Raw genomic sequence first — 23,655 nt, 5'->3', positions numbered from 1 at the left:
GTGGAGGGGCAAGTCTGTGACCTTTTCTCTTGCTTTCAAAGTGCAGGGAGCAGAAGGCTCAAGGGACGTGTTTCAAGGAACCCCTGGTATCACTCTGGGGTCAGTGGGTGGCCTGTAGCCTGGGGAGAGATGCTTAGGAGGAGATCACATCCATACCCAGCACCTCACGGTGAGAGGTCTGAAGAGAGAGGGGGGCCCAGAGCCCTCCCCCTCCACTCTCAGCAGCCTCCCCCTCCCTTGCTCCTGGCAGAGCACCAGTTCATAGCTCCCACGTAGAGGCCTCTCCCCTGCTAGGGCTGAGCCCAATCATAGCTCATGTCAAAATAGCTGTCTGGGAGCCTGGGCCTGCTTCGCCCACGCCAGCATCTCCCGGGTTAACAGCTTGCCTGTCTCTCCGCCCCCTTCCCCAGCTTGCTGACATTTTACTGAGGCGGGGGCGGTTGTGAAAGGGGCAGGCTGGTTCCTGCTCCCCAGCCCACACCGACACCCCACTGATACAACCTGCCACCCACTCACCCTCCTCTGGAAGTCATCCTTTCGGGGGAGACCTTCCTTCCTGTCCCACAGACATGGGGCTTCTATTATAAGACAGTATGAGGAACACACTCGGGGTTCCATGCCATCCATGAAAGACCCAGGGCAATCTCAGAGAGCTGTTCTCCCTCTGAGTGTCTTTTTAAAAATGATGTAAGAATATTTTTTAAAATACATATTTTATTGATTTTTTACAGAGAGGAAGGGAGAGGCATTGAAAGTTAGAAATGTCAATGAGAGAGAAACATCAATCAGCCGCCTCTTGCACACCCCCTACTGGGGATGCACCCGCAACCAAGGTACATGCCCTTGACTGAAATCGAACCTAGAATCCTCCAGTTCACAGGCCGACGCTCTATCCACTGAGCCATACCAGTTAGGGCTTAAGAATATTTTTTAAGACACTAAGTATTTTGCAGTTAGAAAAGTTTACAGAATAATGTAACACCTCCAGCTAGCTTGGTCAGATCTTACTTACCATTACGCATATTTGCTTTAGATAGAGCTGGATGCCCCCACGCCCCTCTCCCCCGAGGAAACCACAGTCCTCATTCTGGTGTTGGTATTCCCATGCCTGTTTTAAAAATGTTCCCTACATAGGTTTGCATCCATAGCAACATATAGTACTGTTTTGCATGGCTTTGCACTTGATTTATATGCACTTGTACATATTCTGAGTTTAGCTTTTCTTGTTGTTGTGGACATTGAGCCATCTTGAAACTTGAGCTCTGTGAACACATGTTAACTTCCGTATACTGTTATTTTTTTGTAACTGTAATAGCTGCTTACTTGCCCAGTGTCCTGTCAGTGGGCATTTAGCTTGTTATCAGTGTGGTTGCCCTTGCAAGCCATCCTTCAGAAGCTGTGCTGGTGCACGTCTCCTTATGTGTTCTCCCCACCGGGGCCTGATTACAGGGTGATGTGTCTTAGCTTAGATAGTGGTTGCCAAATTGCACTCCAAAGTGATGATCCTAATTTTCTGTAGTTATTTTCTTTAAATTTTTGGTAAACTGAGGAGTTGGTTACCATGAACAAACACTTTCTCTTTCAAGTGTGGAACAGCCCCAGGAGGAAGACATGGTGGGTATTTCCCCCGCTTATCAGATGAGGACATGGAGGCTCAGATAGGGTAAGAGGTTTGGCTTGAGGTCCTGTAGCTGATCAGAGGCAGAACCCCTTTGGACCTTTGAGTCCAAATCCTCAGAAAAGACTACTCCGATTTTAGGCACACTTCCTGCCTCAAAGCCAGGGGAAACACCCCTGTCCCTATGTGGGTGCATGGAAATGGGGGGGGAGGGGGGGAGGGCAGGGAGGGGCCCAAGGGGCTGACAGCTGACTGTGAGAAGATCTATAGGAGGGAGGAGAGAGCAATGTGATCAGAAGGTTGAGGGGTAGTTAAATGTTGAATGAGGGGTGAGGGGGAATGGTGCTCCTGGCAGATGGGGAATGGGAGCCTACTGCAGACACAGGAGAAGGCCACAGGGGGACTGGTCACAAGAGAAGAGGGATGTGGGGCCAACAGAGGGCTGGTAACTCTCCCAGCAAGGGGTTGGAATACTCAGAGGGAGACTTATCAGCATTCCTATCAGGGATCGGTTTCAGTGTACTCGTCTGAGACACAAGAGCTTAGCCCAAACCAGCAATTTGCCCACCCGATGATGGGCAAGGCCTCAGGAGCTGGCCAGCTGCTGGGTCACTGTGCTGGCCCAAAGCCCTTTGCTCTCAGCTTGATCCATGAGGCTGAGCCTGGACCATTCACTTTTCCCTCCATTCACTCTTCCAACCACTTCCCGCACTTCTAGACTCTGCAGTTGTGAGCAATACATGGCCCCAGGGGCTCACAGTCTGGTGGAGGATACAGTCTTGTAAACCGGCACTGTTGGCGAATAACCAAGAGAGGGCCTGAGCGTGGGAGCAGCTAACCCTTTGGGAAAAGGACCGGGGAGAACGTTCCAGCAGAGCTGATGTCTGAGCCAACTCTGAAAAGATGAGAGGAAGTAGTTGAGGCGAGTTCACTAAGCAGAAGAGGGGCACTTTATTGCAGGTAGAGAGAGACTACCATGTGCCAAGTGCACAGGCATGAAGAGACCCACAGTGCTTTGTTTGACAGGAGCATTTAGAGAGAGGGTGCGAGCATGGGCCTGCAGCAGACTCCTGGGTTGGAATCCCAGCTCTGTGACTGCAGGCAAGTTATTTTCTTTCTTTTTTTTTTATGCCTGGGTTTCCTCATCTATAAAGTGGGGGTAATAATACTATTTTTCTGAAATTAAATGAGTGGATATTTGTAAAATTCTTAGAATGTGTGGCACAGAGGAGTTACATATTTGTCAAATAAAATGTATAAAGGATGCAAGGAAGATGGAAGAGGAGCTGAGAGGCCTAGTGACTGCCAGGCCCAGGTCTTTGCATTTTGCTCAGTCGAGGGTAAGTGGTCACTTTAGAATGAATCCTGGTAGCAGTGGGAGGATAGCTTGAAGGAGAGGCCCTAAAGGAATGAGTCAGTAATCCATTCCACAGACATTTCTCCAGGACCTACCGGGAGCCAGACCATGAGACCATGAGATGGGGACTCAGGACATGAAGGAGAGATGGGGTTCAGAGGGGTAGTTACATTTTGAATGAGGGATGAGGGGGGAATGGTGCTTCTGGCAGATGGGGAATGGGAGCCTACTGCAGACACAGGAGAAGGCCACAGGGGGACCGGTCACAAGAGAAAGAGGGATGTGGGGGCCAACAGAGGGTTTGTAACACTCCCAGCAAGGAGCTCAGAACTAGGATCCTTGCTCAGCTCCCAGGCATCTGAGGGAGCCCCTCCTTACCCACCACCCTTACCCTGTGACTTCATGTCACCAAATCCTGCTGTCTAGGTTTCATAAGGAAAGCCACAGAGAACATGGAGTGGCCGTGACATTCGGCCCAGAGAGGGGCCTCACCTGTCACTGTTGGTGTCCTTTGGAGAAGAGAGGAAGGTAGTTGTTAAACAAAGGCTGTTGCCATCCCCTTGTGCCCAACAAAGAGAAGTGGTCTGGGCCAGCCTGGTCTTGTGGTCAGCCCTTGGGTGTGGTACTCATGGTGGAGGAAGCTCTTCTCTTCCCTTATGGCTCTGGCCCCTCCTCCATGGAATTCCCTGTTCCTTCCTCCTGAGCTGGTCAGTAGTAAACACTGGACTTGCTGCCAGGACGTGCTGGGCATGCCCAGATGCACTAGACCTTGCCCCTGGTTCCCTGGGAGCCTGTAGTCCGGTGGGTGGAAGGAACGAGGCATATGCTTTGAAAGAATCAGGACTTTCAGGAGTCCAGTGATAGAGGAGCCAAATGGGTAGTGTGAAGTTCTCAGTGGGAGGGATGTATTCTTGGCTGGGGCAGCTGTGAGCAGGTGGATTCTGATATGAGTTGGGGAAGGAGGCCAATCAGTATTCCAGCAGAAGGTAGGCCATGTGCAGGGACACAGCAGTGAGCTCAGGCACAGCCAGATTGGGGGTGGGGGGTGGACAAAGAATAGGTTGGCTTGGTTAGAACCTAGGGTTTGAGTCGAGGCGTAGGAGGCTGAGTCAGTGCCACACTACAGAAGCCGAATTTGCCAGTTTGGAGGATTTGGAATCCATGCTGGATCAGTGTTTCCCAAAGTATGGTCCAGGGGCGGGGGCTGGACCCTTTCGAGGCTTAGTGCGGTCAAAACCATTTTCATAATAATACATTTAGAGCTGCTGTGGCTTGTGCCCTTTTACCATGTTAATATTTGTACTGATGGTGCAAAAGGAAGGGTGGGTAAAACTTCTGGAACCTTGACACAAATCAAGGCAGTGGCCCCAACATAAACTAGTAGCCATTGTATTCTTCACACCACACTCACAACAACGAAAAATGCAGTAAAAAAATGTATTGATTTTATAAAGCCTAGATACTTAAGTGTACATCTTTTTAAATATTCTGTGTGAAGAAGCATAAGTATACATAAGGACTCCAAGCTCTAATGGTTGTCTTGAAAAGCACTTTGCAAGCTGTACTAGTCACTTTTCTCCAGGAACACCATTTTAACTTGAAAGAACACCTGGCGGACAAAACGTCCAACTCGGTGTTTGCCAGACATTTTCTCAAAATGAATGAAGTGAGCTTGTCACTTCAAAAACAGTATCGGTATTTGTTGCTAATGATAAAATGTGAGCTTTTGAGCGAAACTTAGATTTTGGAAACCTTGTATCCACTAGAGGCTGACAGCTACCTTTCCAGGACTGAGAGTCTTCTAATGAGCTCAGTGGTGATGTTAGCAGGTGTGATTTTTTTTATGTTTATAATGAAAAATGTCAACATTTGGAAGATCTTCATAACTCAGGAAAGCAATATTTTCCAGTGACTGATGCTTGATGTTACAAAACTCAAAATGCAAGATAGACCAGTGAAAAGTTCATTGGTATGGTTTCAGATTCCACATAGCCACTAACCTTTAAGAAACTACCACTTGCCATATTTTGATGTAGTAGCAAAGAAGAATATCCATAATTGCTTGAAAAGGCTATTAAAATACTTCTTCCTTTTCTAACTACATGTCAGTGTGAGGCAGAATTTTCTTCATATACTTCAACCAAAATGACATGCCAGATTAATGACAGAGGCAGATAGGAGAATCCAGCTGTCTTCTATTGAGGCAGACATTAAAGAGATTCGTGAAATTAAACCATGACACCCTTCTTGCTAATGTTCTTGTTTTAGAAAATATAGTTTGCTTTTCATAAAAGTGTATTATTTATATTCACATGTAATGGGCTTATTGTTTTTAAACAAATTAATAAATATTTTCAACATTTCTCAGTTTTAATTTCTAATGTAGTAAATATTAATGGCTGTAACCTGCATAAGTAAAACCTTTTGGGATCTTCAATAATTGTTAAGAGTTATAAAGGGGTCCTGGGACCAGGACGTTTGGGAGCTGCTAGCCAGGAGTATAGGAGGGGTGGCATTCTGGGCAGGATGGGTGTGACATGGGCTGGCCTGTCCTGGACACAAGCCAGGACAGCTCTGACAGGCCCCCTCAGCAGGGCTTGGAGACCCAGCTCAGTCACTTCTGAGCTGTGAGCAGTCCCGGCCTCCATGAGCCTCTGGGGCCCTGTCCGTTCAACGTGGGCCACACTGCCGCCCTCGCAGGGGAGCTACAAGTCTCCTGTGTGACAGTGCTTGTCAAGTTCTTTGTATGTTGTAAAACTCTCCACAGGTACTTATTTTTGTGGGGTTTTTGTCTGGAGCCAGTGCTTAACTACCTCAGACACTTTCCCCAGACCCTTGAAAACCTGTCCAGTGGGTGGCAAAAGGCGTTAGGTGACCCCCGCTTCTCCCTCCTCAGGCCTTCCCCCCACCCACCCCTCAGCTGAGATAGGGGCTGCACTGTAACTAGTGCCTAGTGGAGGGGAGGCTGTCACTCGGGGACTGTGTGTGTGAATGCCTGCGCGTGCCACCTCCTTCCACCCACCCACTGCCTGTTTGCTGCAGGGCCTGGAGCCACCGCTGGGAGAGGAAGTGCAGTTGGTTACCAATGGGGTTATTTTCATAACGGCTGTCTCAAGCGGGGAGGGGCGGGAGAGGGGAGGGGCGAGGGGGAGGGTGCAGAGGAGCAGCCACAGCGGCTGGCTCTCCAAACTAGGACTTGCTCAGCAAGAGGCCAGCAGCCTGGAGCTGGAGCCAGAGCCAGGGTTCGCCTGCCCAGGGACCCCAGTCCCCACCCACTCGCCCATCTCCTGCCTGCCACCTGCCTTCAGATCAGGTCAAAGGGGGCTCCCCTAACCTTTCCTTGCCTTGTGCTTCCTCCCTCCTGCTTCTGTCTGGGTGGGTCTGGGTGGGGTGGATCAGGGTGGGCCCAGGCACCACCATCCCCAGAAAGGCTCCTGAAGCTGATGGAAATGGAAAGGGAAAGGGGAGGTGGAATGTTTGTCCCCAGCCAGGGCAGACGCAACGGAGGTAAACATTACTGGCCTGGTTGCCTCCTTTATCCTCCAGGCTCACCTGCTCCCCGCTGTGCATTTTTGTTTGTTTGTTTTGGTTGGCAGGATCCCCTTAGTGAGTAGAGGTGGGGAAGTTGGGACCCTGCCTACCAGTCCCCAGACAGGCCTTCCTTCTAGCCGTCCCCACCTGGTAGCAGAGCAGCCAGAGGGGCCTTCTGGGAGTAGGGCCCTGCCCACAGCATAGAGTGGGCACTCTGGCTGAATCCCATGGGGGGTTTTGTATGAGCACCTCTGGAGGCAGAGGAGTCCCTGGGGGCCAGGCCTGCGACCAGGGGCAGGGGACATTCCTCATAGCTTGAGCAGACACCCAGGTGGATCTAGCTGCCAGGCTCTGTTCCTCATATGGTGGATGGTAGCCACCCTGGGTACTCCAGCTTCCCTTTCTGGGTTCCCACTCCCACCATGTGGAGGTAGCACGATCCACATGCCTGGTGTCTGCTGTGGGTGTAGGCTCTGCCATGTTCCTGCTCTCTCCAGGTATTGTATCATCAGGTGCTTTATACCAACATCTCATCAGAATGTCCCCTTATGCCAACCTTCTGAGCTCGGGGGCATCATCCCATTTTGCAGATGAGAACATTGAGACTCAGAAGGTTAGTTGACCAGCCCAGAAAAACAATGGCAGATACAGATTTCAAAGCCTTTAGGCTTTTCCACTTGAAACCAGCATAGAGTGTGAGATAATCTGGCTGGGAGGCCAAGAGTCCTGTCCTTTCTAGCTGGAGCACTCATGCTGCTCCCTTGATACTGGCAACTGCCTGAGCCACACTCCTGTCATCAAGGGTGCGTGGCCAGACACCATCATGCATGTCTCTCCCTTAGCACCCTTTGTCCTCCTCAGGCCCCCAACAGCCAGCTGGAGGTTGAAGGGGCCCCTGAGTCCTTCCCATCCTGTCCCCTCTGGGTGTGACAGGCTTCCCCCGGCCTTCCACCTGGAGGCTGAAGGGCAGCCAGTTTGCTGTTGGGTCAGAACCCTGCGGGGCCTCCTCCAGCGAGTTAAAAAGTGACAGAGCATGAGGTGAGAAGAAGCTGCAGCTCAGAGCAGCGCTGTGGGAAAGGCTCCAGGTTGAGGCAGGGAAAAGGCTAAGCCAGGCCTGAGGCCAGCTCTGACCAGTCCCAGGAGAAGCCTCAGCAGAGTTCGGAAGTCAAGAGTCAGGCAGTTGCTGACCAGAGGACAGAGGTTTCTATGGAGATCAGAGGAACAGGAAGCGTGGTATCGGCCTGGGAAGGGGGGGTGAAGGGGGCTTGGGAGCATAGAGGCTTGGGTGCCTGACAGGAGAGCTTGTCATAAAATGTCAAATCAGCCAGTCTGATAGTCTCCTTGTACAAATAAGGAAACTGAGGCCTGTGAAGGGACAGCTTTGCAATGGTCACACAACGCTGGCCAGGCCTGCCTTGCTCCCCACTCGGAATGACTGTACTCGGATAGCTGAGGAGACGCCTTGACAGATGTGGACTTGGGATTGCCCAGCAGTGTGGGGGCCAGAGTGCTGTAGGAGCACCTGTTAGCGGCCCCCGTGTCCGGAGGTGGGTGTGCAGGTGACCTCTTCCTCCTGGCCCCTCTTGTCAGTGAGGATCTGGGGCAGCAGACAGGGCCTAGCCCTCAGCCCTCACCACTGCCCACAGAGCGCCTGCCGCACCTCCCCCACCCCCACTGACTGTGGCCTTTTGTTTTCTGGGTGACACTAGCATCAGGCGGTGTGTCCGGGTGACTAATCTCCAGGCTGGGCAGCTGTCACAGGGCAGCCTGACCAAGCGGGTGGGGAAAGCTGATACCCTGAGGGGTGCTGGCAAGCCAGTGCCCTGGCAGCAATGGGCAGCTGGGCCTTCAGGCTTCTCTTCCTGGGTGCAGAGCAGACCCTGAGTCAGGCAGACTGGGTTTTGGGTCCCAGTTCTGCCACTGGCCAGCTGTGTCACTTTGGGCATATTACTGCACTTCTTCAAGCCTCCATTTCATCATCTCTGTAATGGATCCATTGATCCTGCCTGCCTCACAGGCTTGTGGCGGGGATCAGATGAGGTGGTAAATGCAAGTGCTGAGCCCAGGGCCTGTCATATAGTAAGTGTTCAGCAAATGGGGCCCTTATGTTTCTATGGTTCCCTTTCCTACACATTCCACCTGCGTCCCAGCCCTCAGGCCCAAGAGGAAAGACCCTACTTCCACTGCACCTCGGGTGCAGGCTTTACCTTCACGTGGACTGGGGTTCCAACATTGGCCATACGCTAACTAGCTTTGGATTTGGGGCAAGTTACTTCTTGGAGCCTCAGTTTCCCATCAGGAACATGACGTGAAACTACATATAGTTTAAGGTAGCTGTGGTTCACAAAACGATGTATGTGTCTATAAGGGGCGTGACACAGTGCCTGACACAAATGAGCACTTAGTAAATACTAGCCGGGATGATACCGATTTCAGAAGGCAGCCAAGGGCTCTCTGCCCACAGAGCTCACCTCCTGCCCTTTTCCTACCACCTGCAGGGGCTGGTACTGTAACAGGCAGAGACCTGGAGCACTGCTTCCCCAGGCACGGCTGTCTGCGCTGCTCACTGATCACAGGACTCAGGCACTTCGACCCCAGTCCGCCTGCCCCTCAGTACACCTGCACCCGTCCAGGGCTCCAGCCTGACACTGCCTGCCCAGACCCACAGGACAGCAGCAAATCAAAGACTGAGTGGGTGGGTAGGTGGGTGGGAGGAGTAAGTGCTAGATGTGTAGCCAGGCCTGACTCCTCAAGCCCATCATTTCCCACCATGTGTCCAGGGCTCCCACCCACTCAGGCCTTCAGCAGGCCAAGTATTTCACCTGTCAGCCCCAGACTGATTTCTGAGGGCTGTGACTCAGACCTCCCTGAGGCTGTCAGGGCTCAGAAGAGCACCCCATGGAGGGACACGTATCCCTGGGCACTCTGGAGGTGAACCCACCCCCACCCCGCCCAAGCAGTGCCAGGCTTTGTGCCATTCCCCCTGTTAGGGAGAGACAAGGCGCAGGTGATCCCAGTGGCCTGTGAGGAAGGGGTGGCAGGAACAGGTGAGCTGGCAGAGAAAGTGGAGCAGGTGTTCAGGAAGGTCAAGAGAGGATGGTTTGAGCAAGGAAGGTCACCAAGGGTCCTGCCTCCCTGGAGGTGGCTCAGGGCAGCTCAGTGTTTGGAATTGAGTTGGGGCTTCTAGCACTTCTTAGAGCAAGTCGAGTTCACAGGCATCTTCACCAGAGGGCTGGAAGGGTTTTCAGACTCACCCCGAACTTGCACGCCTGGGCTGTCCATGCTGTGCCTCGGAGACAGAGCAGCCTAGTTCCAGACAAGTTCTTGCTGTCAGCCCTGCAGAGATACAGACACATGCACAAACCCAAATCCAGAAGGCTTTTCTCTTGGCTTCCACCGCCCACCCCCCTCCCCCACCCCAGGAAAGACTGGGATGGCCTCTCTCCCTGCATCTGCCTCCAGTCCTCTGAGGGCCTGAGCTAAGAACCCGGGAGTCTTGTAAGGACTGAATTTCGTTGTGTTATCATCATGCCTTGGTTTGTGCCATGTCCCGGGAGAGGATAGCTAACCTAACCCGTACCTTGCTGGTGGTGAAAGGAGGAGGGCCTTGCCCTCTGCCCTCTGTTGTCTGGGCCAACTCTGAACCGGAACCCAGGACTCCAGACTTCCAGTTTCCTTTTTATTTTATTTTCCATCAGCTTCAGGCAAGAGAAGTTCTTTAGACCAGACTTTGTGGATTATGGTGCCTGGACTGGGGAAGCCGGGATAGGTAGCTGGAAGTGCCCATTACTCCTGGGCAGCCTAGAGGTATAACTGGGGAGAGCATCAGTGCTCCCAAGCATGGGACATGTGGGCTCTCTTGAGGATTCTCTGGCACCTCAGACTCCTTATTTACTGAGAGGCCATAGTCATCCCTCCCCCCACCACCAAGTGTCTCCTCTGCTCAAAGGGCAGAGGCTGTGCTGGGCTTCTGGGCCCAGACAGGGCCATGGCCCAGCCCAGCTCCTGATGCTCCTGGTCTCTGTGCCCAACAGGCACCCGCCTGCCCCTGCATGGAGACCTTTTTTAGGAGACACTTCCAGTGGAAGGAGCCAGGCCCTGGAGAGGGGCAGCGGCGGCCCAGTGGCATGGGGCTGCCTACCGGCAAGGCTCGGCGCCGTTCCCCTGCGGGTCAGGCCTCCCCCTCGCTAGCACAGCGGCGCCGCTCCAGCGCACAGGTCCAGGGCTGCCTCCTGAGCTGTGGGATGCGGGCCCAGGGCACCAGCCGCCGCCGCTCCAGCACTGCACCCCCAGCCCGCAACCCCCGCTTCATCGTGAATGAGGTGCCCACCTCACATCCCGCCACTGTTGGGGCTCAGCTTCTGGGTGCACCTCTACTGTTGGCCGGACTTGTGGGCATGAGTGAGGAGAAGGAGGAAGAGGGGGTCCAGGAGGAGGACGTGACAGTTGCAGCATTGAGTACCACCCAGCGAGACACCAAAAGATCAGGGCCGTCCCCACACCAGGGTGCGGGGACCCCGCTGCCCGCATCCCGTTGCCTGCGTGGGCGCCGAGCCTCCCACCTGCTCCCTGCTGACGCGGTGTATGACCGGGCCCTCTGGGGCCTGCATGGCTACTATCGGCGCCTCAGCCAACAGCGCCCCCCGGGCCCTGGGGGCCGAAGAGCCTCAGGCACCACAGCCAGCCCTGTGACGCCCGCCCGCGTGCGCCCACTGTCCCGCAGGCGCCAGGTAGCCCTACGGCGCAAGTCGGCCGGACCCCAGGCCTGGAGCGCCCTGCTTGCGTAGGTATAGCTGCGGCTGGCAGGGCACGTGGTGCGGCCTCCAAGGGGCTGGTGTGGAGCCAGGGCCTCAAGGCCCTGCCTGACCTCAGGGCACCCTGCTTTGGAGCAGCACCCCCAGAAGGGCTGTGAGGAAGGCTGAGTCTCCTGCAGGAATCCTCTCAGAGTCTTGGGCTGTTGGGTGGGGGTCCTCTACTCTCCCTATTGCTGTCCCTATCTTGGCCTTGGGTTGAGGTCACGGTGAGAGCAGAGGTCCCAGGTGGGAGGGAAGGAAGCAGAGTCGCCAAGTGCTCAGCTGGCCTCAGCTGTCTCCTTTTCTATAGGAAAGCCATCACCAAGTCGGGCCTCCAGCACCTAGCACCCCCTCTTCCTGCTCTCGGGGCCCCGTGCAGCGAGCCAGAGCGGCAGATCCGGAGCACTGTGGACTGGAGTGTGAGTGGCTGGGTGCTGGGAGGGGCAGATGGGTACCTCTACTGTTGGCCGGACTTGTGGCTGGGTGCTGGGAGGGGCAGATGGGTACCTCTACTGTTGGCCGGACTTGTGGGCAGCTCCATTGGGCTCTGGGCCACACAAGCAGTTGGGAGTGGAGGTACTATGGGCAGCTGTGAGAGGAGCCCATGGGCCTATGGGGTAAGGGCAAGCCTCCTCGGTGGCCATGTTTGAGCCAAGTCTTCAGAGTAGGGACAGTGGAGAAAACAGGATGGAACAAAGTAGATAGAGGTGGCTGGAGCAGGTTTGTCTTGGGAGAGAGAGGTTGTCGGGCCAGAGCAGGGGCTGACAGGTGAGCTGGGTGGCAAGCATGCACTGAGTATGCTCATCCCACTTCTAGGAGTCGGCAGTATATGGGGAGCACATTTGGTTCGAGACCAACGTGTCGGGGGACTTCTGCTATGTTGGGGAGCAGTACTGTGTAGCGAAGATGCTGGTGAGTGAGTCGTGTGCAGCGCACTGACCCCTGGTGGTGGAGCCAGATCTAGAAGCCTGCAGGCCAACCCGTGCTGGCTGGACAGCTGCAGCCCCTCCTGGGGAAGGTGCAAACATGGCTCACACTGGAACGCCCCCGCTGTGGGCTACCTGAGGATGGTGAGAGGAATGGGAACTGTCCTGATGCCAGAGTCAGTAGTGGGGGCTCCCGGTGTACACAAAGGGCAGGTGTGCTGGGGAAGATGTGAAGGTTGCCTGCCCTTGAAGCAGCATCCTGGGTGGAGGTACCTGGTGCCTCAGGGGCTCTCTCTTTCCTATAGCAGAAATCAGTGCCCCGGAGAAAGTGTGCAGCCTGCAAGATCGTGGTGCACACCCCCTGCATAGAACAGCTGGAGAAGGTGAGTGTGGTTGTTCGACCTTTCCCGCCCCTCCCCTTCAGGTGCTGAACCCTCTCAGAGTACACGTGTCTGCACACACACATGTTACACAAGCATTGCCTGCCAGGGGTGCCACAGTGTGTAAGGTGGTGAAGAACCAAGGACCCTCAAGCTGCCATGCCCACATTTGAATCCTGGCTCCCACCTTTATTAGCTGCTGTATCCCCACTGTCCAGCATGGGACGCGTTGACTGTTATTCAACAAGATGAATTAATAAAGCATGGCCATGACACCATTTTATCAGTATCCCACCTAACACTTGGAAGGGAGAATTGCCTTGCTGAAGCCTCATAGCTGGCTCAGTCATGTGTAGTCCCAAAACCTGGCTCTACATACTGCTACTGTAGAGACCTTTTCCCAAAGTCCATTGTCCAGCATGTCTGCAGCTGGGCAGGAGGGTCCAAGCAGAGGCGGGAGGGCTGCCGGGGCTGACAGGGCTCCCCAGGCAGCAGAAACCCAGACCAGCACACAGGAAAGCCTGTAGGACTAGGAATGGCACCAACAAGGCGAACGTGGCTGCATCCCTCAGCCCTTAACTCGTAGAATAAAGCTTCCCTACACTTTGCTAGGGCTGAAGCAGGGACATTTGGGGAAAAGGAAGCAAATGCAACGTCAGGCATTATAGACCTGTCACCACCCCCTAAAGTGAAAGTCAAACCAGGGTTCCACAGTTTAGCGAAAGGTCTCCAGAGACTAGTCGGCGCAAGTCTGCTGGCAAGGACTGGGGTGCCTGCAGGTGCCTAGGCTGGGAGTGCTGGAGATGGAGGGAAAATCTAGGAAACCATGTGCTGTTCTAGTCCCTCCCCATCCCAAGGTGCTGGGCAGAGGAAGGAGAGCTTCCTTCTGGCCAGTGGAGAGGAGGCAGGAGGCAGGGTGGTGTCTCGTGTTCTGGGGGCTCCCGGGCTAATTGGGAGCTATCCTGTCTTGTGAGGAGAACGCTGAATGCCCTTTCCTGCAGGGGCTGGCCATATGCCTGACCCCAGGGCGGGGTTCTGACATTTTGGTGGACACTAATCTTTCACAGATAAATTTCCGCTGTAAGCCGTCCTTCCGTGAATCAGGCTCCAGGAATGTCCGTGAGGTAAGTGCTCACGGTAGTTTAGGGGCAAGGAAACCCCAGGTTTCCTGAGTGGACCTCTCTGCAGTGTCCCCAAGTGCCACCAGAGGGCTCAGCTCTTTCTAGCCAGCGGTTCTCAACCTGTGGGTCGCGACCCCTTTGGCGGTCGAACGACCCTTTCACAGGGGTCGCCTAAGACCATCCTGCATATCAGATATTTACATTACGATTCATAACAGTAGCAACATTACAGTTATGAAGTAGCAATGAAAATAATTTTATGGTTGGGTCACAACATGAGGAACTGTACTTAAAGGGCCAGAAGGTTGAGAACCACTGTTGTAGGCTGTTCGGAGACCCAGGGAAGTACAAGGGATTAGCTCTGAGAAAGCCAAGGGGAGGGTCTGGCTAGCCCTGCCTACAGAGGGAGTGGGGCTGCAGGGCTTCATCTCATGTACAGGACTGTGGAAAGCTTCCTGCAGCCCCCATTCCTCATCATTAATATATTGAGAGGTGCAGGCCGTGCTCAGGGTTCAATTCCTCCACCCCTCACTACGACAATATCTCTCTCCTCCTCCACCAGCCAACCTTTGTGCGGCACCACTGGGTACACAGGCGACGCCAGGATGGCAAGTGTCGGCACTGTGGGAAGGTGAGAGGCCTGCCCAAGGAAGTCACCTGGCCTGATGCCCACTGGACCTGGGCTGTAGCCCCTGAGCCCACGCTGTGTGTCCAGTGTGGCCTGTCCGTCACTGTGTCCCTAGAGTGCTGAGTCCCAGAGCTCACGCTCAGCAGGTCGAGTCACAGTCAGTTCCAAAATGCCCTGGCTCTGGGCTGGGCAGAGAGCAGGGAGGAAGGGCTTCTTCCAGCACAGTGTGTTGGGACAGCTCTGAGGTCAGTGAGCCCCCTGAGAGCCTGTGGTCTTGGGTGCTAACTCAGCAGGTGTTTGCTGAGCGCCTGGTGGGTATGGAGGGGATTCCTGCCCTCCTGGAAGAGGGGGTGGCCAGGGGCCTGGCTGGGTCTGGGGTCCGAAAGGAGGGATCTGAGTCAGGCAGGAGTTAGCTGTGGGCCCTCCCAGCAGATCTCAGGTGCATACTCAACACTTCGCAGTAACCTCAGAGCACGGGCCCCTGGCCAAGCCTCCTTGTTCTAAGGGCTTATTTTATAGTTTTATAGTTTTTATAATTTTAAAAAAATGTGCTCAATTTCCCTGGGTGGAGAGAGGTTGACAACAGAAGGGGGCCTGGGTCTGCTGCTCCAGGCCTGGCCCCTGGCCCCCCAACCACCTGTCCACCCTAGGGCTTCCAGCAGAAGTTCACCTTCCACAGCAAGGAGATTGTGGCCATCAGTTGCTCCTGGTGCAAGCAAGCAGTGAGTGTGCTCGCCCTGCTCCCGCAGGCCATCCCGTGCTGTGCTAGGTTGGGGTCCCAGGGCTCAGCTTGGCCCAGCTCAGCTGTGTTCCCCCCTCTAGTACCACAGCAAGGTATCCTGCTTCATGCTGCAGCAGATCGAGGAGCCGTGCTCCCTGGGGGTCCATGCTGCAGTGGTCATCCCGCCCACCTGGATCCTCCGTGCCCGCAGGCCCCAGGTGAGTCCTGCCTACACCCTTGACACCCCTCCACACTTGGGGTCTGCCAGCCACGCCAGCTCACCCACCTTGTCACCAATGCCCCTGCTTCCCTTGCAGAACACTCTCAAGGCAAGCAAGAAGAAAAAGAGAGCGTCCTTCAAGCGGAAATCCAGCAAGAAAGGTCCAGAGGTTAGACCTGGGGCCAGGCAGGCGGCTGGAGGGGGCAGGAGAGAGGAGCCTGTTTCTTGGAAGCTGCCATGGGCTCAGCCTCTGGTGGGTCATTGTGGACTCTGGGGCCCTGAAGAGGTCAGGCCTGCGAGTTGCCTCTCTGTGGCCAGGCCCACCATAAGCTCTGACCCAGAGGTGGTACATGGGGGGCACCCAGGGGTCCTGCTGAGCATGGGGCTAGGGTCCGCCAGGACTTGAGGGAGCCTTACGGGCTGTGTCTCCCAGGAGGGCCGCTGGAGACCCTTCATCATCAGGCCCACCCCGTCCCCCCTCATGAAGCCCCTGCTGGTGTTTGTGAACCCCAAGAGTGGGGGCAACCAGGTAAGCACAGCCTCCCCGCTCCACAGAGCCTGGGGGGAGGCATGGGGTCAAGATTCCTGCCCCTTCACCCAGAACCCACAGCCGTTCCAGGCTCCATATCAGACCTCTGCCCCGTCTATTTCCCAGGGATCCTGGGGGAAATCTAATCCTGTTTCCCCCTTGCCCCTTATTGGGCCTGCTTCCCAGGCCTTCTCCCTGTGCTTCTCCCCACCTCAGCCCACCACCCTGACCCTCTTGGCTCCTGGTCTCCCACAGGGTGCAAAGATCATCCAGTCTTTCCTCTGGTATCTCAATCCCCGGCAAGTGTTCGACCTGAGCCAGGGAGGGCCCAAGGAGGCGTAAGTATTGGCCAAGGCTCTGTGGGGACAGTGGTGAGGGCTTGCCTGGTGCTCAGGGTCCAGCCCATATGCCTTGACCCGTTCCTGTCGCCTCACCCCAGGCTGGAGATGTACCGCAAAGTGCACAACCTGCGGATCCTGGCGTGCGGGGGTGACGGCACGGTGAGTCCTCCTGCTTCTGGCTGGGGCTGGGGCTGGGCCTGGGCCTGGGCCCCGCTGGCCTGACCAGACCTCTTCTGCTCTGCCCCCTCCAGGTCGGCTGGATCCTCTCCACCCTGGACCAACTGCGCTTAAAACCACCACCACCTGTTGCCATCCTGCCCCTGGGCACTGGCAACGACTTGGCCCGCACCCTCAACTGGGGCGGGGTGAGAGCCCATGGGAGGTGGGCTGCTGGGGTGGCCGTGTGGTGGGGAGGCCTGTCCTCAGGAAGGGCTCAGTTTCTGCTTCTCCCACCAGGGCTACACAGATGAGCCTGTGTCCAAGATCCTCTCCCACGTGGAGGAGGGGAACGTGGTGCAGCTGGACCGCTGGGACCTCCGCGCCGAGCCCAACCCTGAGGCGGGGCCTGAGGAGCGTGAAGAGGGTGCCACTGACCGGGTGGGTAGGCCAAGGCGGGCAGTGGGTGTCTGGGATTCCCAGGAGACAGAGCTGGCCCCCTTTCCCATTCCATTGTTCTAGGACGTTGGTCAGTCTCTTCATTTCTTCATCTATACAATGGGAATAATGGTGCTCACCTCACAGGACAGTTGTTATTCAGCCACTTGGCAAATATTTACTAGGTACCTGCTCTCTGCCAGGCACCGTTCTAAGCAGTGAGCAAGACAAAGTCCCCCTTGTGGAGCTCCTGCAGACTGTGGCACATGGGGAAGGAAAGCCGGGGAAGATGCCAGCGGGTGAGGGTGCTCTTGTGTACAGGGCACCCAGGGGAGAGTACTGAGGCAGGCAGGTGGCGGGGAAGAGGCTCCGATGGACCTTGTGACCTGCAGAAAAGGCCCCTGAAAACGTGTGGCCGAGCAAGCACAGTGCCCCTGGCTGGGGCTGGGGCTGGGGCTGGGGCTGGAGCAGGGAGGTATCTGAGGCCTGACCCTCATGCTGGTCCCTTCACCTTTTCCAGCTGCCTCTGGACGTCTTCAACAACTACTTCAGCCTGGGCTTTGATGCCCACGTGACCCTGGAGTTCCATGAGTCTCGAGGTTGGCAGTCTCTTGCTGGGGAGGCAGGGGAGGCAGGGACACAGGAGTGTCCCTGAAAGGGTCAGACCTTTCCCCACCAGTGAAAGGCACCCACGCCCAGCCCTGCCTCTCCACCCCAGCCTGGTAAGCCCAGCAGGCCCAGAATGACTGACTGTCCCCCATTTCTTGTCGCCACCTAGAGGCCAACCCAGAGAAATTCAACAGCCGCTTTCGGAACAAGATGTTCTATGCCGGGGTGAGTCTGGGTCTGCCAGCCCAGCAGCACCCCTCTTCCCATGCCCACCCGTGTCTGCCAGGCCACGGGGCCCCTGCCAGAGGTGGTGAGGGAAGGTCTCTGTCACCAGATGGTGACGCCTCTGCCTCCCACAGACAGCCTTCTCCGACTTCCTGATGGGCAGCTCCAAGGACTTGGCCAAGCACATCCGAGTGGTGGTGAGCAGGCCGGGCTGCAGGCAGAGTGGACAGGCCCAGCTGGGAGGGAGGCTGGCTCGGCACCACACGTGTACCCCCAACACCCTCCCTGTTCCTGTCTCCAGTGTGATGGAACTGACCTGACCCCCAAGATTCAGGACCTGAAACCCCAGTGCATTGTATTCCTGAACATCCCCAGGTGAGGAGGGGCAGGCTCTGTGGCCCTGCTGTCTTCATCCTGCAGGACTGTCCTCTGCAGCCCTCGTGCTCCCTCCCTCCAGGTACTGCGCAGGCACCATGCCCTGGGGCCACCCTGGGGAGCACCATGACTTTGAGCCCCAGCGGCACGATGACGGCTACCTCGAGGTCATTGGCTTCACCATGACGTCCCTGGTGAGTGGCCCAGCACGGGGCCTGGAGCCCCCGTCTGCTTTGTACAGTGCCCAGCACAGCTCCAAGATGGAAGGGAGTGTCGCCAGACTTCCCTTCTCTGCTGGGCACTCACTGTCTCCTCCTCTCTCTGACTTAGAGTAGCTGTCAGCCTCTCTCTGTCTGAGGGGCACTCATCAATCCCCTCTGACTGGACAATCGCTTTATCGCCTCTGTCTGGCTCTTGCCCTTACCTCCCCTCTCTGATTGGGGTCTTACCCTCCCTCCACTCTCTGTTGGGGGTCACTCTGTTTGTTCTCTGGCCAGAGCCTCCCTGGCAGGAGCAGAGCTGGGGACCCCATCATGCTGGCCCCTGACCTGAGCCCTCTGCGCCCACAGGCAGCGCTGCAGGTGGGCGGACATGGTGAGCGGCTGACGCAGTGCCGTGAGGTGGTGCTCACCACATCCAAGGCCATCCCGGTGCAGGTGGATGGCGAGCCCTGCAAGCTTACCGCCTCGCGCATTCGCATCGCCCTGCGCAACCAGGCCACCATGGTGCAGAAGGCCAAGCGGCGAAGTGCCACCCCCCTGCACAGCGAGTATGTTCCTTCACAGCCTCCATGTGCCCTGGGCCCAAGGCCAGACTCTGCCCTTCGCTGAGCCTTGACTTCCCCAACTGGAAAGTGGTTAATAGTCCCTCTGCCCCAGGGAGGTTGGGAGGAGACCCTTGGCTAGATTCCTGGACAGGGCCCTTGCCAAGTCCCCTCTTATTGCCCCTGCCCTCAGCCAGCAGCCGGTGCCCGAGCAGCTACGGATCCAAGTGAGCAGGGTCAGCATGCACGACTACGACGCCCTGCATTACGATAAGGAGCAGCTCAAGGAGGCCTGTAAGCAGCATGCAGGGCTCGAGGGGTGGGGTGGGGGAGGGGCAGCTAAAGAGCCAGAGTCCCCTAAAGGAAGGGCAGTGGGATATAGCTGGCTGCTAACAACCTGTCTGTCTTCCAGCCGTGCCACTGGGCACTGTGGTGGTCCCAGGAGACAGTGACCTCGAGCTCTGCCGCGCCCACATCGAGAGGCTCCAGCAGGTGAGGACGGAGGCGGGGCCCAAGCTCGCCCTGTGCTGTTCCCTCCTGCTCCAGGTTCTGTCTTCACCCAGCCCCGGCCTTTCTTCTCACCAGGAGCCCGAAGGTGCTGGAGCCATGTCCCCGACATGCCAAAAACTGTCCCCCAAGTGGTGCTTCCTGGACGGTAAGTGGCCCTGAGGGCTGGCTCCTGGCAGCCCCAACCCACGTCCTGCCTCCTCCCTGGGGGGTCCTGGGTCGGGGCAGCAGAAGACCTGGGCCTGGACAAGGGCCCCTGCATCTTCAGCCAGCTCACTGTCTCCCACAGCCACCACTGCCAGCCGCTTCTACAGGATCGACCGGGCCCAGGTGAGCACTCGCCGTCCCGCTCCATCTACAGCCGTCTTCGTGTTCCATAGCATTCAGATCGCCCATGTCCATGGACAGGCATGGCCCTGCCCTCCAGGACAGGGTGTGCAGGGATGGTGCCAACAGGGAAAGGGAGCCAGTGTACCCAGAAAAGGCGTGCTGTGTGGGTGGGAGGGCCTCAAAGTGCAGGTGCCATCCAGGAAGACACAGAAGAAAAAGCACATCTGGCCAGGGGCCAGGTTGCCTGGGAAAGGTTTGCCAGTGGGGAGGGGCTGGTAGGCCCAGTACACAGTCAGTGCCTAGGCTTGGGGATGGGAAGGGGAGGGGTGAGTGGAGAGGTGAGGGGCAGCCACTTGCCTGGCTGCCTCTTGCCAGCGTTCACGTCCAGAGCAGAGGCTTCTTCAAGTCTGCTAGCCTGCGGCCCTTGCACCCCCACTGGCTGCCCTGGAAGGCTGTGACCCCCAGCCCTGACCCTGGGCCCTGGCCTCACTACCCACAGGAACATCTCAACTATGTGACTGAGATCGCCCAGGACGAGATTTATATCCTGGACCCAGAGCTGCTGGGGGCATCGGCCCGGCCTGACCTCCCAACCCCCACTTCTCCTCTCCCCACCTCCCCCAGCTCACCCACACCCCGGTGAGTCCCGGGCTCCTCCAGTCCCTGGTTTAAGTCCCACCTATAATCCAGCAGCTCCCGAAGCTCTGCCTTCAGCCCCAGCCACTTCCCTGAGTGCAGGCCTCACACTCAGCTAGCTGCCTTTGTGGCCCACCCCTCCTCCCACCCTTATGACCCTTCAGCGTCCTGTGGGCTCCCCCACATCTGATCACACCACCCATCTAAGCCCCTGCCTCCAGCTCTCCTGCTCCCAGCCTAGAACCTTTCGGTACCCTGTGGGCATTTCAGGGCACACGGCCTGTGCCTGCCCTCTCCTCTCCATCGCTGCAGGCCAGCCCCACTTGCCTCTCGGTTCTCTGAGGCCTCAAGTCTGCCCGCCTCCGCACTTGGCTTTGCTGCCTCAGACACTTCCTGTTCTTCACGGCGCCGCCCCTTCCGTTCACACCTACACCTGGGTGTTTCCTCCCCAGAGAAGTCTTCCTGGGGCACCTCATCTGAAGTTGCCGTTCAATTACACTACCCTGTCCTCCTGTGTTCTTCATAGCACTGCCTTCTCTCAAAAGACTTTATTTATTTGTCTACTTGTTTGTCTCCCTGGCTAGAATGTAAGCTCCCTGAGAGCCAGTTCTCCGTCTGCCGTGGTCACTGTGGGTCACTGTGGTATCTCCAGTGCCTAGGGCAACACTTGACTTGTAGGAGGCACGCAATAAACTGTTGAAAGAATGAAGGGTGCCCCTGCTTGGGGCTGGGAGGGGGACAAGCTGGCCTGTGCGGTAGCGGGGTCATGTCTCATCCCACTCTGTTTGTAGGTCACTGCCAGGGAATGCTGCACCCCCTAAAGGTGAGGCTTCTCCCTGGTCATAAGGATGAGGTGGTGGGGAGGTGGGCCCATACACAGCCTGACACAGACACAACTGCTGAGGTACACATGGTCACATCCACCACGAGCCCAGCCCTCGGTGCACATGCCCAGCACCCCCATGCGTATGTTCACCCACCAACACAAGCCCAGGCCTCCAGCCCTGGAGGTAACAGGCAGGTGTTCCTGCAGGTGAAGAGCTGGTTGAGGCTGCCAAGAGGAACGACTTCTGTAAGGTACCAGTGCCCTGGCTCCAGCGTCTTCTCCTCGGCAGCCCCCTCCGGCAGTGGGGAGTGGTGCCTCCGGGTGGGCCAAGAGCTGGCCTGTCCAGGCACAGTCATCTGTCATCATCTTGCCCTCAGCAGGGTCTCCGTGGTGATTGTCCCCTTCTGCCTTGCCCCTGTCCGCCCACAATGTGTCCCTTCATAAGGGCTTCCTAGCTCAGTCAGCCTGTCCCTGGTGCTCGGAAAGGAGCAAGTATTAGAGGAACCGCGGGCTCCAGGGCCTGGGTCCTCTGGGTGAGATAAGCCCTGACACTCCAGAACGACCTCCAGCGGCCCCTAGGGGGTGACCTGTGTGAGCACGCTAGTGCCAGGCCTGTAGCCTGTGAGTTGGGGGGCGTTTCTGTGGCTGGAAAGGCTGGGCCAGAGGAGCCCCAGCCCTGCTCTGCCTCCTGCCCTCAGCTCCAGGAGCTGCACCAAGCTGGGGGGGACCTCATGCACCGTGATGGTCAGAGTCGCACGCTCCTGCACCACGCAGTCAGCACTGGCAGCAAGGAAGTGGTCCGCTACCTGCTGGACCACGGTAAGCTGGGCCACTGGGGCCCTGGGCTGGGCCACGGGGAGGGAAGAGAGGCTGCCAGGCCTCTGACCTGTCCCTCCCCTCTCCGCCAGCCCCCCAAGAGATCCTTGATGCTGTAGAGGAAAAGTGAGTATCTGGCCGTGCTGGACCTTGGTTACCCTGGAAACCGCCCAGTCTTCATCCAACCCCTCATGTTTGGTCTGGTGGGAGCCCATAAACCCTTTCCGGCCAATCTGTCATCCTCTAGGCCACACCCCCTTATCCTAGGGCCCCAAACTTCCTGCCCTTCCTGATGGCCCTCGGGAGACTGATGGGGGTGGGGGGGCCTTAGAGGACTGGATGGGGTCCACAGCCAGCCCCTGTCCCCCAGCGGGGAGACCTGTCTGCACCAGGCAGCGGCCCTGGGCCAGCGCACCATCTGCCACTACATCGTGGAAGCAGGGGCCTCACTCATGAAGACAGACCAGCAGGTGAGCAGATCCACAGGGTGGGCAAGGAGCCCACGAGGGCCCCGACCAGCGCTCTCCCAGACGTGGGCCCTGTGTGAGGGAAGCCTCGGGAGGGCAGCCACCCCGGGATTGAAAGCTGTTCCTCAACCTTAAGAAACCTGAGCCAGCTGGGGTGGGGCTGGCCCAGCGCGGCCAGGCCTCCCTCCCCCACCCGCAGCCTGGGAAGAGCGCCTGCCCTCCCCGCAGCCTGGCCACGGCTCCTCCCTCCTCCAGGGCGACACTCCCCGGCAGCGGGCCGAGAAGGCTCAGGACACGGAGCTGGCCGCCTACCTGGAGAACCGGCAGCACTACCAGATGGTTCAGCGGGAGGACCAGGAGACGGCCGTGTAGCTGGGGCCAGTGCTGAGAGACAGCACGGGCCGGAGCACGGCCCTCCTCACTGCCACATTCCAGTCGGGCAGCCAGGGGAGCCAGGCCCCAGGGAGGAGCCCCGGCTGCGCCCTGACCGAGGGCTGGACTCTGAGGACTCGCAGCATCTCACCCACACCCCTGAGCCCAGGGCCGACCTGGAGGCTCACGGGGGAGTAGGAGCCTGGACTGGACTGGACAGGCCGTTGGGGAGCTGGGGCTGGGCCACGCAGGCGGCCCTCACCCTCAGTGGGTGCCCTCCCTAGTGTGTGGGAGGGGGCAGAGGAGGGCAGCTCTATCAGGGTGCCTCCTAGCCACCTGGTCCTTACGGGCCCTGCTCTGAGGCTCCTGGGAGCTCAGTCCCCACTCCTGCTCTGACCCCATCTTCCCACAAACCTGGAGCCGCTGCATCTGCCTGCCCGCTGCCCTGCTTGGCACCTGCCCCACTGACCTTCCCCAGTATTTCCTCGAGGACTGTGGTCTGGGGGTTGGGGTGGGGCTCCCATGGTGACTTGTTTACAGCTGGGTGTGACTCAGTAAAGAGATTTTTTTTCCTTTCTGCATTTCTTTTCTTGCGGGAGTAGTCTGGCAGAAGCAGCGGCGTCTGCTGGGGTATCCTCAGTGGGGCGATTGGACACCGGGGACCCAGAAACTTCTCTTAGGCGGTGGGCCCCAGGGCCTGCCCCGGACCTGACCTCTGCCGGGCTGCCTAGCTCGGTGGGGCGGAGGGAGGAGCTGAGTTCCGCCCCTTCCCGCTTCCCGCAGGGACGATAACAATGAAAGTGAAAGAGAAGTGGGGCAGGGGCAGGACTGGATTCTTAGGTCGCTCTGCCCCGTGGCCTCGGGCAAGCCCCCTCCCCCAGGCCTCAGTGGCTTCCGCTGATTAGGGGGGTCGGGGAGGTGGTCCCCAGCTCCCAGGGTGGGCATGTGCTGCTGCCGCCGAGGCCGCGTC

General features: G+C 57.3%; 1 protein-coding gene across 13 annotated transcripts in view; it reads left to right on the top strand.

Annotated features, from left to right (window-relative positions):
- DGKZ (diacylglycerol kinase zeta) overlaps nucleotides 1–23,262 on the top strand; it is a 41,307-nt gene extending 18,045 nt beyond the window's left edge. For 3 of the 13 annotated variants that reach the window (XM_059709515.1, XM_059709522.1, XM_059709518.1), the window contains exons 2-31: nucleotides 11,610–11,718; nucleotides 12,116–12,211; nucleotides 12,531–12,608; nucleotides 13,673–13,729; nucleotides 14,289–14,357; nucleotides 15,005–15,076; nucleotides 15,177–15,293; nucleotides 15,393–15,464; nucleotides 15,729–15,824; nucleotides 16,080–16,162; nucleotides 16,264–16,324; nucleotides 16,417–16,530; nucleotides 16,622–16,762; nucleotides 17,280–17,358; nucleotides 17,538–17,593; nucleotides 17,728–17,790; nucleotides 17,895–17,968; nucleotides 18,051–18,162; nucleotides 18,538–18,737; nucleotides 18,925–19,025; nucleotides 19,144–19,223; nucleotides 19,317–19,386; nucleotides 19,528–19,568; nucleotides 20,068–20,207; nucleotides 20,996–21,027; nucleotides 21,238–21,281; nucleotides 21,729–21,849; nucleotides 21,939–21,972; nucleotides 22,199–22,316; nucleotides 22,569–23,262. In XM_059709515.1, coding sequence (XP_059565498.1) covers nucleotides 11,610–11,718; nucleotides 12,116–12,211; nucleotides 12,531–12,608; nucleotides 13,673–13,729; nucleotides 14,289–14,357; nucleotides 15,005–15,076; nucleotides 15,177–15,293; nucleotides 15,393–15,464; nucleotides 15,729–15,824; nucleotides 16,080–16,162; nucleotides 16,264–16,324; nucleotides 16,417–16,530; nucleotides 16,622–16,762; nucleotides 17,280–17,358; nucleotides 17,538–17,593; nucleotides 17,728–17,790; nucleotides 17,895–17,968; nucleotides 18,051–18,162; nucleotides 18,538–18,737; nucleotides 18,925–19,025; nucleotides 19,144–19,223; nucleotides 19,317–19,386; nucleotides 19,528–19,568; nucleotides 20,068–20,207; nucleotides 20,996–21,027; nucleotides 21,238–21,281; nucleotides 21,729–21,849; nucleotides 21,939–21,972; nucleotides 22,199–22,316; nucleotides 22,569–22,685 — 2,647 coding nt within the window. In that variant the 3' untranslated portion in view covers nucleotides 22,686–23,262. Of the gene's footprint in view, nucleotides 1–6,270; nucleotides 6,289–10,540; nucleotides 11,290–11,609; nucleotides 11,719–12,115; nucleotides 12,212–12,530; nucleotides 12,609–13,672; nucleotides 13,730–14,288; nucleotides 14,358–15,004; nucleotides 15,077–15,176; nucleotides 15,294–15,392; nucleotides 15,465–15,728; nucleotides 15,825–16,079; nucleotides 16,163–16,263; nucleotides 16,325–16,416; nucleotides 16,531–16,621; nucleotides 16,763–17,279; nucleotides 17,359–17,537; nucleotides 17,594–17,727; nucleotides 17,791–17,894; nucleotides 17,969–18,050; nucleotides 18,163–18,537; nucleotides 18,738–18,924; nucleotides 19,026–19,143; nucleotides 19,224–19,316; nucleotides 19,387–19,527; nucleotides 19,569–20,067; nucleotides 20,208–20,995; nucleotides 21,028–21,237; nucleotides 21,282–21,728; nucleotides 21,850–21,938; nucleotides 21,973–22,198; nucleotides 22,317–22,568 lie in introns of those variants that run through there. The other 10 variants (XM_059709513.1, XM_059709517.1, XM_059709516.1 and 7 more) reach the window with 8 other exon arrangements.
- Nucleotides 23,263–23,655: the final 393 nt, after the last annotated feature.

Source organism: Myotis daubentonii, chromosome 9, assembly GCF_963259705.1.
Source record: "Myotis daubentonii chromosome 9, mMyoDau2.1, whole genome shotgun sequence".
Lineage (NCBI taxonomy): Eukaryota > Metazoa > Chordata > Mammalia > Chiroptera > Vespertilionidae > Myotis > Myotis daubentonii.
The sequence above is the reverse complement of the archived record's forward strand: the minus strand, read 5'-3'. Positions and strand labels throughout refer to the sequence as shown.